Source organism: Ursus maritimus, unplaced genomic scaffold (genome assembly GCF_017311325.1).
Source record: "Ursus maritimus isolate PB19 unplaced genomic scaffold, ASM1731132v1 scaffold_19, whole genome shotgun sequence".
NCBI lineage: Eukaryota > Metazoa > Chordata > Mammalia > Carnivora > Ursidae > Ursus > Ursus maritimus.
The window spans coordinates 29,019,517-29,039,087 of record NW_024424341.1 but is presented as its reverse complement, the minus strand read 5'-3'; the positions used below and the strand labels follow the sequence as shown (position 1 = coordinate 29,039,087).

The 19,571-nt window shown below is 40.0% G+C and overlaps 1 protein-coding gene across 3 annotated transcripts in view; it reads left to right on the top strand.

The window, feature by feature from the left end:
- CFDP1 (craniofacial development protein 1) overlaps nucleotides 1-19,571 on the top strand; it is a 125,117-nt gene that overhangs the window by 11,162 nt on the left and 94,384 nt on the right. For all 3 annotated transcript variants that reach the window (XM_040633602.1, XM_040633600.1, XM_040633599.1), the window contains exons 2-5: nucleotides 835-952; nucleotides 2,420-2,639; nucleotides 2,961-3,088; nucleotides 14,162-14,281. In XM_040633602.1, coding sequence (XP_040489536.1) covers nucleotides 835-952; nucleotides 2,420-2,639; nucleotides 2,961-3,088; nucleotides 14,162-14,281 — 586 coding nt within the window. The remainder of the gene's footprint in view (nucleotides 1-834; nucleotides 953-2,419; nucleotides 2,640-2,960; nucleotides 3,089-14,161; nucleotides 14,282-19,571) is intronic.

The window sequence follows — 19,571 nt, the reverse complement described above, 5'->3', positions numbered from 1 at the left end:
AAAAGTTTACATGAAGTAAAAAAGAAAAAAGCTAGTTGAATCTCCATGTACACAGGATTTATTGACTGGTGCCCACAGAGTGTAGTTATCCTGGTCGTCCAGGTAACACCCTCTTGTTGGGGACCTCTGAATGTTAGTGTCTGAAGATGAGAGCGAGACATGTTTGTTCTTTTTGCTGTGTCTAACTGGAAGTCTCTAGGTCTCTTTTTTGTTAAGGTCTCTTTTGATTACTTTTGAAAGATACCCAAGATACAATGGCAACATTAATTTCTTCTTTGAACAGTATAGTAGTGGAATTAGAATTTCTTTTCATTCATTCATTCATTCATTCAGAACATACTTAACAAACAAGATCTATGTCCTCATGATATGTACAGCATAGCAGAAATTGCAAACATTATGGGACGCCTGGGTGGCTCAGTCAGTTAAGTGACTGCCTTCGGCTCAGGTCATGATCCTGGGGTCCTGGGATCGAGTCCCGCATCGGGCTCCTTGCTCAGCGGGGAGCCTGTTCTCCCTCTGCCTCTGCCTCTTCCCCCAGGTTATTCTCTCTCTCTCTAATAAATAAATAAAATCTTAAAAAAAAAGGAAATTGCAAACATTAAATATAAGTGGGTACATTTATAGGGGGAAATAAGGACTGTCATGGAAGCCTAGAATAGGGGAACTTATTAGCCTAGTCTTCAGGGATGGGGAGACTTCCCTAAGGAAATGATATTTTAGTCAGACAAAGAATAGAGGAAAGTACTAGACTTTATTTTTAATGAAAATGTATTGTCTTGATGTGAAAACCTTTATTCCTGTATGTCTGATCACTCTATTATGTGATTTCAGGTGGAGAGTATAGTGAAGATGATGTAAATGAATTAGTGAAGGAAGATGAAGTGGATGGTGAAGAGCAGACACAGAAAACCAAAGGGAAAAAAAGAAAGGCTCAGAGCATTCCGGCCAGGTGATGCTGCCCTCACGGCCCTTAGAAGTCAGGGGCTATTGTCATAGTATCCAGATGGCTGGGATTGGTCTCATGAGTTCTTCCTACCTTTGTCTATTCAAGGGAAACATTTGGTGACGTTTTAGGATTAAATTCTCAGTCTTGGGCAAGCTTTAAAAGTTTTTGAGCTTTAATTAAAAAAAAATTAATAGGTATCATGTACACTTGGTAAAAATTAAAAACTCAGTTACAGCAAAAATGTGTACTCTCGATATCCCTTGTTGCTTTGTTCAGAAGAACTATGTTGCCAGAGATAGTTGGTGTATGTATGTAGGTGTATATTTCCTACTCTTTAAAAAAACAAACAGACTCCCCCCAAAACAAAGAGTGGCATTCTAGGCTTATAGTTTCTCATTTTCATTGTTTCACACCTTGGAGATGTGTACCATGACAGTACATTTAGCTATACCTTACTCTCTTCAGTGACTGCATAATGTTACATTATATGGTTACACCTTGCATTATTTAAGTATTCCCATATTGAGGGACATTTAGATTATACCTGTCTTTACTACCACAAACAAGATTGCAGTGAATATTCTTTGTTATGGCTTTGTATACAGGTACAAGTATATCTGTAAATCAGATTATAGAAGTAGAATTGTTTGATCCAGAGTTATCTGCAGTAAAAAAATTTTTCATAAATATTAGCAAATTACCTTCCATAGACCTGGTACTGAATTACACTCCCGCCCCCACCCCCCCAAATTATGAAAATTCTGACAGGTTATTTAGCTCAGATAAGGAAAGCTTCCATAGAGGTCTTTTATAAACTCTCTCTGATTGGTGTTTCTGTCTTTTGGGGCATTGAAGCAAAAAAGCAGGTTATAGTTTATAAAAAGGGAAAAAAGAATTTTAGGTATTAGATGATTCACACGAAGTCCAAATAGACTAAGAAACAATTTTCTCTTAGGTCATGGGCCCAGTTCTTTTGTCCTTGAGTTTTTCTGTATTCCAGCTTTCAAATTTTCAGAAAGTGGGGATAAAACATGGATTCCCCCCACTCACCTGAGAACTCTAGGAAGAAACAGTGCAAATAAATTTGAGGCTCTCCTCAATGGAACATGTTCTCTGATTGGAATGTATATTCTTGGAACACACTTTCTGGATAGATTGATTCAGCGAGGTGATTTTTGGGTGTTTTCTTGGTGAAAATAGCTGGTCCTGACTTAGAAGTAGAACACTATATTTTGATTCTAAATGTTTGGGGGAAATTGCTAACTGTAAGAGCTCAGTTCTTGTTTTCTTCCACAGAATCTCAGCTTACCTCCCCTGCTGCCCCCTACGGTGGGTGTTAATCAGTAGTCCCCGGATTTTAAAGTTCTCTCAGGTTTGCAACATTGTGTTCGGAATTGAGGAAGGGATAGCTGAAATCATTTTGCATTATCTGTCTTGTCTCTCCTTTCTCTTGTGACTGTTGGTGATTAGGAAGAGAAAACAAGGTGGCCTCTCATTAGAAGAAGAGGAGGAGGAGGATGCCACTGAGGAATCCGAGGGAAGTAGCAGCACGGAGGAAGATGCAGCTGCAGAGCAGGAAAAAGGCGTCGGGGCAGAGGATGCAAGGAAGAAGAAGGAGGATGAGCTGTGGGCCAGCTTCCTCAATGATGTAGGACCAAAACCAAAAGTGCCCCCAAAGACGCAAGTTAATGTAAGTTGATAGCCAAATGAGATGTAGGCTTCCCCAGAAATACCCTAAGTTCCCCAGATAGACATTTTTGTTTCCAAAATGAGATTTGATGTTTATAGCAGAAATCAAACTAGATGCCTTTTAATAATAACTCTTTCAAGTGAAAAGCAAAGCATTTCCTATGGTAGGAGACGTAAGCCTTTCTAATCAAATAAATTTCTGATAGGTGTTTAATTGTTTAGAGATGAAACATCTAAGAATAGCCGTAAACAGAATGTTGGGATGGTTCTCTTAGGTTTCATTCTTGTGTGAAACTGATTGCATTTCTTACCTATTTCATAGAGAGGAGAGAAAACTGAAGAGATGAGTTCGAGTAAATTGTTCATCAGAGCAGAAGAGCTTGAGAAACCGAAAGAAACTGAAAAAGTTAAAATCACCAAGGTGTTTGATTTTGCTGGTGAAGAAGTCAGGTAAGGTGACCTTTACAAACTTCAAAACTAATTCTTTTAAAAATGAGCATCTTTCTAAATGGTTTTGGACATCTGTCCTCATTCCACCCTATCATCATAGTATTTTGGAAGAGTTCTCTTTTTTACTCCAGGGAAACGGTGGCTCCATGAATTATCAGGGAACATGGGAGGAGAGGTGCTTTCATATACAGTGATGTAGTTGTGGGTATCATGAAGTGTTTGGCTGAACAGAAACAAGAAAATGGAAGAGTTAAGTATTCACTTCTGCTTGTTGTCATGCTTTGTGACTTTGGCTGAGTCATTTCTTCCTTTATTGCTCTTCTTCTTCTTCTTCTTTTTTTTTTTTAAGATTTTATTTATTTATTTGACAGAGAGAGAGGCAGCGACAAAGAGAACACAAGCAGGGGGAGTGGGAGAGGGAGAAGCAGGCTTCCCACTGAGCAGGGAGCCCGGTGTGGGGCTCGATCCCAGAACGCTGGGATCGTGACCTGAGCCGAAGGCAGATGCTTGACTACTGAGCCACCCAGGCGCCCCCCTTTATTACTTTTCTTAGCTGTGAAGTCTGAGTCCCACTGAGGCCCCTGAAATCAGGTAAAAATTGAAAGTACTAGGAGAGAAATTTGGTTCCTATATTATTTCCTGATCTTAGTATTATTTTTTAAATTGATTGATAGGTTCGTTATCATTTTTAAAAAACAGTAGGGGCTTAATAACCTCCTGGCTGTTCTAGGTAAGAGCCACATGCCTAGAATTTCCTCTTCCCCATTTTTTTATTTTATTACTTGGAAACAGCAGATCTATAATTTAGAGCTAAATAGGAGCAGATAAGGTGCCAGTCAATAATTTTATAAATGGTCACATTTATTTTCCTTGGCAGTAATTAAGTAGACCTGCATGCTCTCTGAAAATATAATTTGCCCCCAAATTTATATTTTTAAAAATAGTGTCTAGTTTCCAATTTCAGTTATTTCATCTAATAAAAATAGCTGTTGAAATAAAGAATTTCGCATTATTAGTTTTATAAAGGGTGTGGAGCAAAACTTTTTATTTTTTAAAAAATTTTTCTCCCCAACCTTTTCTTCTGAAAGACTTCACCCAGAAATGTTGCCAGAGTTAGTTTTACAGTGAACACCCATGTATTTATTACACACGTTCACTGGTGGTTAATGTTTTGCCTCTCTCTCCACCATTTAGATCTGTATTTCTCTTTTTGTCTTGCCTGAACCATTTGAGAATTGCTTGTAGACATCATGACACCTCACTCTTAAATACTTCAGCAGTTTCCTAAGAACAGAGGGCATTCTCCTTCATGATACAGTGCAGTTGTCACATCCAGTAAATTTCACATTAATGTAGATTATTACGTACATCTGTGCTGAAGGATGCTTATTTTATTTTATTTTTTTATTTTTTTAAAGATTTTATTTATTTATTTGACAGAGAGAGAAACAGCCAGAGAGAGAGGGAACACAGCAGGGGGAGTGGGAGAGGAAGAAGCAGGCTCCCAGCGGAGGAGCCTGATGTGGGGCTCGATCCCATAACGCCAGGATCACATCATGAGCCAAAGGCAGACGCTTAACAATTGAGCCACCCAGGCGCCCCAAGGGTGCTTATTTTAAAATTTCAACCTGTTGCAGACCAGTACTTCTGTAAGACACAATAAAAAGCGCCTGGGTGGCTCAGTCGATTAAGCGTCTGCCTTTGGCTCAGGTCATGATCCCAGGTTCCTGGGATCGAGCCCCACATTGGGCTCCCTGCTCCGCAGGGACCCTGCTTCTCCCTCTGCCCCTGCCTCTCTCTCTCTCTGTCTCTCATGAATAAATAAATAAAATCTTAAAAAAAAAAAGACACAATAAAAAGGAATTTCTAGAAAAATAAATTTAAAGGATGTAGAAAATACAAGCCCAAATTTTTAATGAGATTCAACAGACATAAACTTACTTTTCAATAAATACAGTCAAAATGAACATCAAATAGGAATAGGAAAGATTTGTGTAGCTATACATGCTGTTTATTGAGTGTGCGTATAGATAATTAGTATAGGAAATCAGTGTTATATTTATACCTTTACATTCTATAATTGAAACAAACTAAGAGTAAAATATCAATTCTCAGTACTTTAACATCTAGATGCACACTTCGAATAAATCTGTGTATGTTAGTTTTCGTTTTTAATGTGACAAAACAACTCATTTCTTCCTTGTTCACTTATTGCATCTATGTTAGATACAGCACTGCTGGAGGGTGATGTACGTGTAAATTATTTCTGTGTTGGTTTTGTTTTTGTTGTTTTTTTTAAATAACATTCATCATAAACCCATCTCAAGAGGTATTTTCGTGAGGATGGAAATAAAGATTTTAAAGCTGTTTCAGGAAGTTCAAGATTTTTATTTTTACTTTTATACAAAATGAAGCCAGTATACCGTATTTTCATAGTTCGTTTTCAGTGCTTCATCAGTAGCCAGGTCCAACAATTTATGCTGTCAATTTGTAGTTAAGTTCTATTTCAGTGGAAACAAGGAATTCTGCGTGCATGAATTCCCTGTGTGGGGATATTCTTTTAATAGGAAACGGAATTCAAAGCATTCAGTGAAACATGTTAATCTGTAGAAACTCTTGTTCCTCCAGGCTTCGAGCTTTCATTTTTACCCTGGTAATTTATTTGCTACTGAAAAACATGTTGAATCATTTCCTTGCATGCAGGTACTCTAAGAGTATTAAAAATACCAAAGATCAGACGAATAAGCCAAATTTTACTGTCTAATTAAGACCTTCAAAATTGGTGACCCTTTTCTTTTAAGGACACTAAGTTTATTCCAAAGCTCATCATTCTTAACAGCATTTTTCCCTTGTGTAGCCATGGTACCTCGGCGAGCAATGTAACGTGTGCACATTTATGGTCAGCTTTCAGCTTATCACATGTAATGACAGTCATTGAAAAATGTAATGCATTAGTCTTATATAATTTACAGTTTTTACTACTGTACTAAGAATAGTAGTAGTGGGGTTGTTTGTTTTGGTAGCAAGATTTTTCTTGATAAGGAAGCAGTGTGTTAATTTTATGTTCTAGCACCAGCTCCTGAGCCGAAGGCAGACGCTTAACGACTGAGCCACCCAGGCGCCTCGTAGCACCAGCTCCTTAATCTAATCTGATTTCTTGTCTTGCACCTGTGCTGTTAGAACATACTCTTGCATACACTTAAACTTCAAATCCCATTTGTTGACAATGTAATTCTAGTTTTATTTTACAGATCAGTGTCAGTTATGTTTGTCAGCCAGAAACTGATAGAAGAATCCTTCGTATCACCGTCATGTTTTAATCACATATATAGGGGCGCCTGGGTGGCTCAGTCATTAAGCGTCTGCCTTCAGCTCAGGGCGTGATCCCAGCATTATGGGATCGAGCCCCGCATCGGGCTCCTCCACTGGGAGCCTGCTTCTTCCTCTCCCACTCCCCCTGCTTGTGTTCCCTCTCTCTCTGGCTGTTTCTCTCTCTGTCAAATAAATTAAAAAAAAAAACTTTTAAAAAATAAATAAATCACACATATATCATGATAGTTTTTATGTTAGTAATAATCTGGCGTTCTTCAAATTGCATTTAGAAAACATTTTGCTAATTTGATTATCATTCTCACTATCATAAGCCAGATTCTGGGGACTTCAAACTATGTTGTCACTGGAACGTTGACTTGAATCACCTTCTTTGTCACAGATTCACCAAGCTTTCCAAGCAGACATCTTTGATACAGTCTTTTACTAATATCTTGGCAGTGGTTTACTCTTTTTAGTTAGCAACCAAAAGTGCTTCTTTCTCAGAAGACTGCAAAGCACTAATGTTAATGTATGGAATTTTGTTTCTCTTTCTGTTGGGCTTTTTAAATCAGTACGCTTTCCTTCAAAGAATTCTTTTGATTTTGAATTTCTTTCTTTATTTATTTTTTTTTATTTTTTATTTTATTTTTATTTTTATTTTATTTTATTTTATTTTTTTATTTTTTTATTTGACAGAGAGAGAGACAGCCAGCGAGAGAGGGAACACAGCAGGGGGAGTGGGAGAGGAAGAAGCAGGCTCATAGCGGAGGAGCCTGATGTGGGGCTCGATCCCACAACGCCGGGATCACGCCCTGAGCCGAAGGCAGACGCTTAACCGCTGTGCCACCCAGGCGCCCCTCTTTATGTTTTATATATAAACGCCACTGAAGTTTTGATGAATTCGCTACTTCATTAGCCAAAACATTTGCAAGGAACTTGTTAACTCACTATGATTTTAGCTGCATGATCAGCAACCAAACTCCGTGGCTCATGAAGTAAAAGCAATTTGACCTCAGTTGGCCTTTGCTTCTTTGGAATCACTTCCATTATCATGTGGTTTGCTACTACTGCCTCATTCAGAAGAAGATGTGCTTTCTTTACAGAAATATACAGTGAGGCTCGTTTTGCCATCTGTAAATTAGGTTTAAGAAAATAATACCAATTTTACTTTCTTAACTTAAATTTAAACTATAAATTTTAAAAAGTCACACTTGGTTAACAGTTAATATGAATTTAAAAAGTCACATTTGGTTAACAATTAAAATGATTGTAAAAATAATTTATAAAAATAAATGCTTACATTTTATCATAGTACCTGAATTGGTCTATATTCTGGTTAATACAGTGAGCCCACCTGTCATGTCTTGACTATTGTGACATTGTCAAATTGCTAAACAAACTTCTGAATACTTACTTACATTTTCTGTACCCATCTTGTTCTGGACCAATAACAGGTAGTTTTGTAGCCCATATTTTAAGTAGCTTTAAGTATGATTCCACTTAAATTTTTAAATAGTTATACCAGTAATATTCCTTGTGTAGCTGTATTTCTTGTTCAGTCCAACATCCAGTGCAAGGTTACACTCTGCATTTAGTCTTTTTAGTCTTTTCTTGTTAAGTTCCTTTTTTAAAGCCTTTTATGACACTGACATATGCAGTTAACCCTTGACCAACACCCGTTTGAACTGCACAAGTCCACTTATACGTAGAGTTTTTTCAATACAGTACTGTATTGAAAAAATGTATTTTTCTTATAACTTTCTTAATCACATTTTCTTTTAATATAGCTCACTTTATTATAAGAACATAGCATGTGGTACATGTGTTAATTGTCTATGTTATCGGTAACAGTAGGCTATTAGTAGTTAAGTTTTGGGAGAGTCAAAGTTACACGTGGATTTTCGGCTGTGGGGTGCATGGGTGGCAGCGCCCCTAACTGCTGCTTTTTCAAGGGTCAGGTATATGTTTTTTAGAGTCATTTGTTTTGTAGGATGGTCCTCAGTTTGGAATTTTGCATAGTTTCCTCATGATTAACTTCAGATTAGTCACCTAGACAAATATGCTATGTTGGCGATGTTTTATCTTCCCCAGTACATCACATCAATAGCACTCAGTATTGGTGGTGGTAAGTTAGACCACTTAGGCAATACCTGTCAGAATTCTCCATTGTAAAGACACCCATTTCCTTGATAATCAGTCATTTTGGGGATCCATTAGGTAATTCTTGATGTTGTGGATTAGTAGTTATTTTGCTGCCAGAAATCACACTGAACTATTGAGTTGTCCAGTAGAGGGTAGCAGAACACTGACAGAAAGCCTTTAATAGTTTGGAAATCCTACAAAATAATGCAGAAAGTGTGTGATATGCCATTAGGAATATATATTTAAAAGTTTTTAGAAATCTTTCTTGGCTTGTATTAATTCCCATGTGTCATATAGGATATCCAAGAAAGATCTATTATAATGTTACCATCGGCGTGACAGAGAGTAAGAAAAGCTGGTGAATAACTGTTATGAGAAATCATCAAATTTCCTGATCAGATAAATTTTTTGGATGTATTAATATTTATATTAATGACACAAATTTCCTATTTCATTTTATAAAGCAAATGGATGGTAATTTTAAGTACTGGATGGGTATTTGGGAGCCTGCTATTTCCGTCATTTGTCATAAGGGGGCAGCACCATGTCTATTTAAAAAAAAAACACCAAAGAAATATGCTTAGGGAAGCACCTTTATACACATTCTCACACATATATATTTTCTATTCAAAAGAAGTACAAGCTTATTACTTATAAAAACGTTCATTGCTGAGATAAATAACATGGTAAGCAAATGTTCTCTAGAACTCCTTCCTCCTAAAGAAAATAAAACCCTGTTGATTGGCATATTGGCAGAATTTTTTTTTTTTAACTTAAATTGCTTATACTTAAAATTTAGGTGTTATTAGGAACCCTCACATAGGAACTTGGGAGGCCTGAATTTTAATTGACAGCCAGATGCAAGCTTGATATATGGATTTGAGTATATCTTTTAATCTCTTGATGTCATTATTCTGCTTTTTCTTTTTTCCTTTGTATCAAGTTAAGAGCATTACTACATCTTTAAGAAATGTGAGAAAGAGCTAGTGATGACTGGGAAGAATTTGTAAGTATAAGCATAAGGTAGTGTTAGCACCAAGTTAGTCTTTTAGTTTTTTCTAATTATGTTTTAATTGTTAAGCTTTGGATTTTTATCTTTTTGTTTTGTTTTCTTCCCCCTTGAAAAATATGTAGCTTGTTAACCTTCAGGAATGAGGAAAAATAGTATTTTTTACCCTCTGTATCACATAACCAGCTGAGCCAGTTAGCTCAGACTTTCCTGAGTGATTCACCTTTTGGAAAAAGCCAGTCATGGAAAGTTTCTGCCTAAATAAAGACTTTTCAGGAAGTTCTAAGTAAGTGAAATGAAGTTAAAATGACATTTCTGCTGATAACACTTGAATTGACTATTGCTAATAGTGGGCCTTTCCAATCAGAGTTCCCTCTTATATATTAAAATTGGTCTATAATTGAACTATTCCCCTCCTTGAAGATATTTTGAGAGCTGAATCTCTTCTTATTGCTTGTTAAAAATCGAGTTCTTCCAGACATACTATTAATGAAGAGTAAAAGTCTGCTTATGTTGCTTTGTATTGATTCCCAAAGTCCCCGAGAGAAACAACAGTTTATGGATGTCATTTTTTTGTGACTGTGGATAGGACTTTGGCGTTAATAAGTTAACAGAGATACTCTCGTAGCTATACTCATTTCATGCTTTCTTTGTGGTACTTACTGTATATTATGTGTTGTCATAACTTATTTCATGGTTAGCTGTCCTGATGGACTGTGAGCCCCAGAAGGGCAGGGACCATGCATATATTTTTATTTGTAAGTTCCACATCTAACACAGTGCCTGGATGTAGGGTGCTTTTCAGAAAATGTTCACCAAATTGCATTAGGTGGCTGCTACAGGAGCTTTGTCAGTCCTGTGGTAAAACAGGTAAACAAAATAAAACGTGCCTTGCATAAAGGCTTCTTTTACTTTCCCTATACCTTGAACCACTTCATCTTCATCTTTTATCACAAACATTCTAACATTTTACAATGATATTATGGTGGATCTTAAAACTTGCCACATCAGGTACTCTGTGGCTCTTCTTGTGAAAAATCATCCTTCTAGGGAATTTTCTTTTTTGTGGACAACCTCTTCCATATTTTCTCTTTTTCTGAAATTCCTATTAAATAGATGTAATAGTAAAGTTATGATAGGCCATGCTGTGGTAAAAAATCCAGAAACTCAGTAGCATAACACAGTACAGTTGACCCTTGAACAGCATGGGTTTGAACTGCATGGGTCCACTTATATGTGGATTTTTTTGCAGTACTATAAATGTATTTTCTCTTGTATGATTTTCTCACATTTTTTTTAACTTTACTGTAAGAATAGTATATAATACATATGCACAATATGTGTTAAATCATTTGTCTATGTTACCGGTAAGGTTTTCTGTCAATAGTAGGCTGTTAGTAGTTAAGTTTTGGGGAAGTCAAAACTTATATGCGGGTTTTCAACCGTGTAGGGAGTTGGTGCGCTAAAGGCTGTTAGTAGTTAAGTTTTTGGGAAGTCAGAACTTATATGCGGATTTTCAGCTGTGTGGAGAGTCGGTGCCCCTAACCCCTGCATTGTTCAAGGGTCAACTCTACGTATTTATTTCTTATTGATGCAAAGTCCTACACAGGTTGGGCAGCACTGCATCTTGTAACTAACTCAGCCATCTGGAACACATAGCTTTCCAGGTTGTTGTGGAAAAGGAAGAGTGAATAAATAGACTGTCATTTAATTACCTTGTTTTCAGAATGAGACTTCAGCCCTGCCCTTTGAGTTCGGAACTTCTGTGGTTTTTATTTCTCCAAGGAGTAATGGGTTTTGGTGGGTTGGGTGGGGGACAGTAGCCTATGGTATGAGGTTCGAGAAGGGGATCTGGACCTAGTTGCTCCTAAGATAAACTGATTTTAGCCCTACTCCTGTCCTCTCCCTTCAGAGGTTCCTGGTATCTCAATTTACTGAGCCTTTGTAAAATACCGTAGTATAGATTGACTTTTTATTGGCCATTCTTTACGTCTAGAGGCTTAGATCAGAGAAAACAAAAACCAGAGCCAAGTTCTGCTTGTCTGTTTACTTTCTACCTTCAGAAAACTGGATTGGCATCTTTTCTCTGTTATATCTCTTCTCCATATCCTTATGTAGTTTTGCCTTTGTAAATTTATTTACCACTATTTAGTAGGGTTTTGGTAGGGAGTGGAGAATAAAACCTGTGTTCAAACTGTCATTTCTAAGTGCAAGTGTCTACTTGTTTTTCATGAGCCATCTAAGATCTGCCCCAGATTCTACCCAGGGCAAGGAGATTGAAAGCACCTCTTTCTAGTCCAGTACCCTGGGACTCTGCATTAAGCTTTGGTTTGGATGTGGGTTTATTTTGGTCGTCTGTATAGCAGTGTAAGGAATTACTCCAAAGTTGAGTGGCTTAAAACAGTCGTGTTCTTGTCATTCCCATAGTTGTGGAGGGTAGCTGGGCTCCAGCAGCTCTTACTCAGGGTCTCTCATGCAGTTGGAGTTAGCGGCTGGGTGTGGAGCCATCTCGAAGGCTTCCTTGCTCCCATGTCTCGGGCCTGGACTGGAACAGGCTCCTCAGGCATCTCTCCCTGTGGTCTTGCCGGGTGTTCTGCGTAGCACGGTGGGTCCAGAGTAGCCAGGCTTCGTGTATGGTAACTTGAGGTTTCACAGTTGCATTCTTGAGGGAGCAGCAGGAGAGAGCTCCGTTACCTTTTATCACTGGCCTCAGAAGTCATGTAGTGCCACTCCCACAAAACTCTGGGGATTGGCAGCCACAAAGGCCCACCCGGTTTTAAGCGGGGCGGGGAGTGGTGGGTGATGACATATACCTCCCCTCTCACTGGGATGATGTCAGGTTTTGGAAGAGCATGTAGAATGGGTTGTGGCAACCATCTTTGGAAATTGAGTCTACTACGGGGTTCTCTCTAGCATTGCTACTAAATCTCTGCATAGTCTTGGCAAAGTAACTTAGATTTCTGATTTTTTGTTCATGAAACGTGGATGTGTCAGCCGTTGCTACAGAAATGCTATGTGACAAGCCATTCCAAACCTCAGTGGTATACAACAGTAAGCATTTGTTTGTTGCCCATGTGTTTCCATGTGGCTGGGGTTCAGCCAGTCTGGGTTGGGCTCCAAGCTGCTTGCTGGATTCAGATCTCAGTGTGTGTCCTTCAGCCATCTGGGACTAGCTGGTACTTGAGGCGTATTCTTCTTACGGGGCAAAGGGGTGGAACTCAAGGGGCAAGTGAAACAGCACCAACCTTGAAGCTGCCTTTCCTGTCAGATCAGCTAACATCTCCTTGACCATTGAAGCATGCACCCAAGCTCAGCATCAGTGGATTAGACAAGGAATGTATATTTGCTGAGTGATGGTCTAATCTGTGGTATAAATTCTCCCTCTTAGTTTCTACTCTTGGCTCTCATTACTCAGAAGTTCATTGGAGAGAGTGGAGAGACACACAAGTTAAGCCTAGTGAAGAGTAGGACCAGGTTTTAGAGGTTCCACAATTTCCGTTTGATCCTCTGAGTAATACCAGCCATTCCAAGACCATGGACAGGGGAGTAACAGAATGTGGTGTTGTTTTAAGTCACCCCTCAAGATTAACTTGCCAGTGTTTCCTAGTGAAGATTCTCAATACAGAACTCGCAAACTCTTATTCTGTGCCCCCTGAGTAGGTGACACAGTGCAGGAGTGAGATGGCTTTCAATAAGAAAACTTGCTTCTGCTCCCCAGAAGCCTAGTTGGAAGGAGAGAAGAGACAGAGGCTTACATCCCTGCAAAGGTGGAATTTATCCGATTCACCTGCCATTGTTCTTGCCCAGTTTATTTGGGAGGACCTGGCCGAACGCTCACAGTACAATGACCTTAATCTTGCATCCTCCTACGGATAGATTGGAATTTAAACAAAATTCCTCTATGTTTTTGTTGACTTGGCAAGACTAAGCAGGCATTAAACACTTGTCCTCTCTTTAGCTGAAATCTCAGACACTCGAAGTAACCTTATTTGATCCTTTAGGACTCAGTTTTATTGAGGACCATTTTTCCAGATTTGAAATTGGACAGGATTCTCAATCCTGTAGTTTTTTTTCCACTCCCAAATGAGTGTTGTTTAGCCAGTTTGAAGGCATTTTGTTTCATCTTTGGGTTATTTTAGCTGTGAAACAGGAGCATTCTGTAAAATATTCCCAGTTGTTTTTACTGTTGCTCTTCTTCTCGAAATAATGTTAGTGTTTTTCTCCCAAATATTCCATCTCCCCATTCCTCCCCAGACCTTTAACTGGGAGTCCTCATCTATGTGTGAGGTGCGGTGGGAGAGCCTTCTCAGCCTTGCCACCGGCAGCTCACGGGCTGTGGCTCAGCAGTGACCACTGGTGTGTGTGGCAAGCTGACACAAGTAATGGAGGTGATTTTAGGGAGATCAGGTACATACGCTGTTGTTCCTTTGGTAAGGGAAGATGCCTTGATTCAGAGCTGTGGTAGTGGACCTGAATCAGAAACCCCAGCAGCCAGAACTCACTGGAAGCCCATTGGGTGTTTTCCTTGTTGTCACTTACTCCCTTTTCTTAGATTTTATTTCTCTCTTTTTGTTCTTCTTACAAATTTGATGTTTCCCTCCTTGGCACAGGGTGACTAAGGAAGTGGACGCTACATCTAAAGAAGCCAAATCTTTCTTCAAGCAAAACGAGAAGGAAAAGCCACAGGCTGCTGTCCCTGCCGCTCTGCCGTCGCTGCCTGCTGGCTCTGGGTGAGTGTTCTGGGCTCAGGCTCCGGTATGCCTGGCACGTTGGAGAAGCTGTTTTCAGTACAAGCACCTACTTCACTGTAGCTGGCGTGACTTGTTTTCTGAGAGCAGGAATTATGCTGCTGCTTTGCCTTTGCTGAAATATTAACCAAAATGGAAGGTGCAAAGAAAATGAGCCTTAGCTTTCTTATTCGGTTCCAGCCTAAAGAAAGTGCTGATTTACAATGTTGACCACAGAGCCGAGCGTGTAGGAGATTTTACACTTAAAAATAATTTTTGAATGAAAATGTCAACAGTTTATTAGAATTTATAGTGGAGATTAGGTTGAGCACTCAGTCCCATCCCCCAAGGACCTCAAAGGAGCCTTGGAAGGTTAGAGCTGATTTACAAGTAATTCTGTTAACACATTGCTCGGGAACTTCATAGTTTTCTCTCTTCGTATTTTCCATATTACTTGAGTTATTTTTAGCTGAAGACTAGATAGCTTTCCTTTGGGGAAAATAAAAATTCCGTTCTTTATAACCTGTGTTGTAAAGCATCACAGTAAATATGAGAAGCCAGGGCGCTAGCCTGCCGGGACGTGAACATGGACCACGGCCCATCAGCAGCACCCATCAGCCGCTGACTCCTGTGGGGAGGGCTGCATCCTAGACGGTTTGGGGTGGAACAGGTCCCCTCCACGGGCTTCTCTGACCCTTCACTCACATAGCTTGTCACTTCTTCCTTCCCTCTTGTTGCTACGAGCAGTAAAATTCTGTTTTGCCTTTTACATGAAAAAATAAAAATAAATCATTGGTTTTCCTATCAGATTATGAGCAGACCTTTCTCATCTTTGTAGCCCTGGCTCCAAACAAGGCTGTGTAAGTTTGTGTGCTCATCTAGGTTGTGTTTACCCAGAAGCAACCCTGAGACAGAGATTTGAGTTCAAGTCATTAGTGTGGGAGGTGATTCCAGGAAGCCCCAGCAGGGAAGTGGAAAAGGCTGGGAAGGAAGCCCAGGTAGGAAGTGGATTCTGGCAGTTTACTGCCAGTGGCGGCTGGTGCTCACTCGGTTCTGCTAGGTATCTCAGAGAGGTGGTGAAGAACACGGCGAGGGCAAGGACACTGGAATAGTTCTCCTCCAGTTCCCATCTGTCACTGGCTCAGGACCGCTCCCATATGCCCTCAGTCCTCAGGCTGTGAGCGGCAGGTGCTTGCGGTAAGAGGCCGCACTCGCGCGTGTGCCGTGCTGGTGAGTGCAAGACAAGCCGGGCCATGTCCACATCTGCCTCATACTCTTCATTACTCCTTACCCCAAGGCTTTCGCTCCCACCGGAGTGAGCAGGTGGCAGAAGTCACGGAGCAGTTAAATAGAGACATAAGAAGGAAAAGGATTTGAGAGCTTGCTACCACAGGGGAAACGATGTAAACACCAAAGAGGACAGCCGTGGGAGGAACAGAGTAATGTGAACAGGGCTCTCTGCACTGGCCCTGTTCGTATTTTGGGCCAGTAGTTTTCAAGCTGTGATTTATAATCATCATTTAAAAGAAATAAAATCGGGGGTGCCTGGGTTTCTCAGCCAGTTAAGTGTCTGCCTTCAGCTCAGGTCATGATCTCCAGGGCCTGGGATTGAGCTCTGCGTTGGGCTCCATGCTCAGTGGGGTGTCTGCTTTTCTCTCTCTCTCCCTCTGCCCCTGCCCATGCTCATTCTCTCTCTCTCAAATAAATAAAATCTTTAAAAATAAATAAAGAAAAGAAATAAAATGGAATAAAAACAATAGCATACCTAGGGGTGGCTGGGTGGCTCAGTCGGTTAAGTGTCTGCCTTCAGCTCAGGTCATGATCCCAGGATCCTGGGATCGAGCGCCATGTTGGGCTCTCTGCTTAGCGGGGAGCCTGCTTCTCCCTCTGCCTGCCTGACACTCTGCCTGCTTGTGTGCACGCTCTCTGTCTGTGTCAAATAAATAAATAAATAAAATCTTTTAAAAAATAGCATACTATACTATATGGTAAGTATTATTTCATAAAATTTTTATACTGAGTGACAAAATAACCTATTTTTAGTGAGGGTTGAGATTAAAAAATATGAGGTTGTAGGCTGAAGCAGCATGTTTTTAGCCTTATAATTGTTAAATTGTTTGAAAGGGATTCTCTTCAGACCAGTAGCTTTCAGACTTGATTGACTCACAGTAAGGAATGCATTTTATAGTATGCCCTAGTACGCCCATAGAGGAATGTAAAAAAGTGAAGTAAAATTTGGTGAAATATTTACCTTTAGTACGTACGATGACTTCTGATTTTCTGTTTTACATGGTTGTGTGTAGTATGTGTCATTTAAAAAAAGGTCATGGGCCACTGAATTGATTTCGTAATCTACTACAATCTGAATTTGACAAATCGTCTTCTGCAGGTTTTACTTGGGTTACCACATAGGCATATATGTGGTATTATTACAGAGTGTCTCTTACATCTATTCAAAGTCTTACTGTAAAAATTAACTCTGGATTAAGTACCAGATAGAAATAAAGGCAAAGTTTCTTGTACCTTAGGGTTCAAGCATAGTTCATTTCAGCTAGCACAGTTTTTACTTCTAGTCTCCTTGGGTATTTCTTGAAATAATCCCCTATTGATGCTTAGAGATTCTACTCGGAAACCATGTGTGTTTCAGAAAACATTGTGTTGCTATACTGATGGAGATAACTAGAGGAGGGAGAGGTGGCAGCTTGACAAGGTCAGCTTGCTTCAGTCACTGAGTAACTCGTGGAAGCCTCACTGTGTTCTGGATCCGTGCCTTCCTTTCTTAGAAAGAATGAATAGCTCTCAAGGGTAAATTGCTGACATGATATCTGTATTAGGGAGACCCAGCAGGCAACAGATGGCATCCTCAAAATTAGGATACTTTGAGGAGAGTTTGATAACTCACAAAGTAATGAAAAACCACAGAGATAGAATATTGTGATGTGCTCGGGGCTAGTAATAGGAGGCCGCATTACCTCCCCTAGACCTGAAGGGGCAAGAGGGGGAACCGTTTTGGCATGGAAGACAGGGAGGACTTCCTGACAGGAGCTGAGACCTTCACTTGAACAGTGGGCTCTCCAGGGGGAAGCCAGGGACATGAATACCCAGATTTCCCCTTCTTCCTCTTCTCCCATCTCTTGCCAGGACACTCTATTCTGACGCTTACTAAAATGGTAAGGAGGACTTATTTGGGATTATTGCAGTAGGTGGCAAGACTATCACAGTAAGGGTGAGAGATTGGGCTCAACTCTCAGTACAGCATAGACAGCTGAGGATTTACGGCCAAGGAGCAGATCTAGGGCAGCCGGGAGGGTGTCTGAGGATGGAACATTGCTCAGAGACACCAGGGGTAGGGAGAGTCTTGCTAAACACAGACTTAATAGGATTCTTGCTGAAGGAAGGCTAAGTACTTGCTTACACATCAAGGGTGGGGAATGAGGAACTTAATCAGATATCAAGAGTGGAGGATTCTCTTAAAACTGACCTAGGAGGATTCTTGCTAAAATTGGGCTAAATTGCTAAAATGCATGCCCAGCAAGGATGGAGGCCAAGATTGAGGCCTAGCTGAGAAGAGGGCTCAAAGGAGCTGGACTAAAGTTTGATGAAGAAGAGTGTCTTTCTCAGGCTGTTCATGCAGGACCGCACCTGGGACAGAGAGCAGAAGGACAGATGGAATCTGCAGGGGCCAACTGGTAAAATACCTTTCAGTAGATGGATGGACCACTGACTCCCTTATAAAAAGGTCAAGGAAAATTTGATTAAAATCAATTTCTTGATTAAAATCAGTTTTGTCTAAAGATTTTATTTATTTATTTATTTATTTATTTATTTATTTATTTATTTATTTATTTATTTATAGTGCTTGGGAGGGGGACAGGGAGAGAATCTTAAGCAGGCTCTATCCTAGCATGGATCCCAACACGGAGCTTGATCTCATGACTCTCAGATCATGATCTGAGTGAGCTGAAACCAAGAGTCGGATGCTTAACCAACTGAGCCACCCAGGCACCCCAATTTCTTCTAAAATGCAGTAGTATTGTAACAGATGTAACAGAATGTAACAGATCTTAAGGATATGTCTGCCTGAGTAAAAAAAGCGCTCAGAGTTGTACATGAAAATTTCTGAGTAAATCCAGAAGGTGACCTTCAATGTTGGCAAGATCATTTTTCTGAAATGCGTCTCAGCTTCTCCAATTGAGGGAAAAGACAGGGTCAAGAGGAATGCGTCTGATCTAGGGTGTCCAAATGGGCACATTTTATTGCGAATGTTAGTATCTGCTGCAGGCTGCATGTGCCTGGCATGGGAAGTCTTTTCGGGGGAAGAATCTATAGGAATAATCCAATTTATTAAAATAAACTTATTGTAATACTTTTCCACAGATGTTTTTCATTTTCATTTTTGGAGTTGGTTCAGTTTACAGAAATTGTCCAGCAGAAACACTTTATTTGTTTATTTTCCTTCTCTCTAAACAGATTTAAGCAATACAGGAAAACCAGAGCAGGAGGGTAAAACATCCTGTCCCACATCCTTTGCTAGCAAATAAGAACAGATTCACAGGAGCAAATGTTTGTAATTGAAAATGCATTTCCTCTTCATGTTTAAAATAGCACACTGCTTGGGCTATAAAAAGCCAAAGTTTATGCTTTGGGAATGAAGTAAACCAAACACCCAATTTTAATTAGAGGCGGGAATCACAGACGATAGAAAGTACAGTACTCACTTGATGTGTCTGAATTCCTGCAGTTCTGTTGCTCTAATCTATTGATCCATTGATCCATTTCCTGCCCTCCATCCCTCCTGCTGCCCTGTCAGTCCTCTGCCCCAGTCCTCACTCCAGCACCAGTGGCCATTTGAATCCAGCTTTCGCGGGTATTTGACTAGGTCAGCTTTCACCCCCCCATTTATTACTCACCTGTTCCAGCAGTAGGCTACTATTAAACTTGGTGAAGTTTATAATCCTAGCTGCAGGCATCAACTTGTTAAACTAAGGGCTTACTATTTAGTTGCCTCCTTAGAGACTGGGAATGACCTGAAGCAATAAAATTTAAGATTAAGTGAAAAACATCATTTTCCCATGTGGTTTTGTCTTGTCTTCTTGGTCTACTGAGAGAAGAGACAGAAAAAAACAAAGACCTTATTGTTGAGTCTCAACACAATGTCGTGGGTGGTGTCAGGTTAGCAATGTTTGCTTCCCAGATAGAAAAGTCAGAATTCCACAGTGTCCTGCTGAAGGTGGAAGACCCAGACTAAAGACCTGCGAAGACAGTAGCCCCCGACTATTTCTTTTTTTTTTTT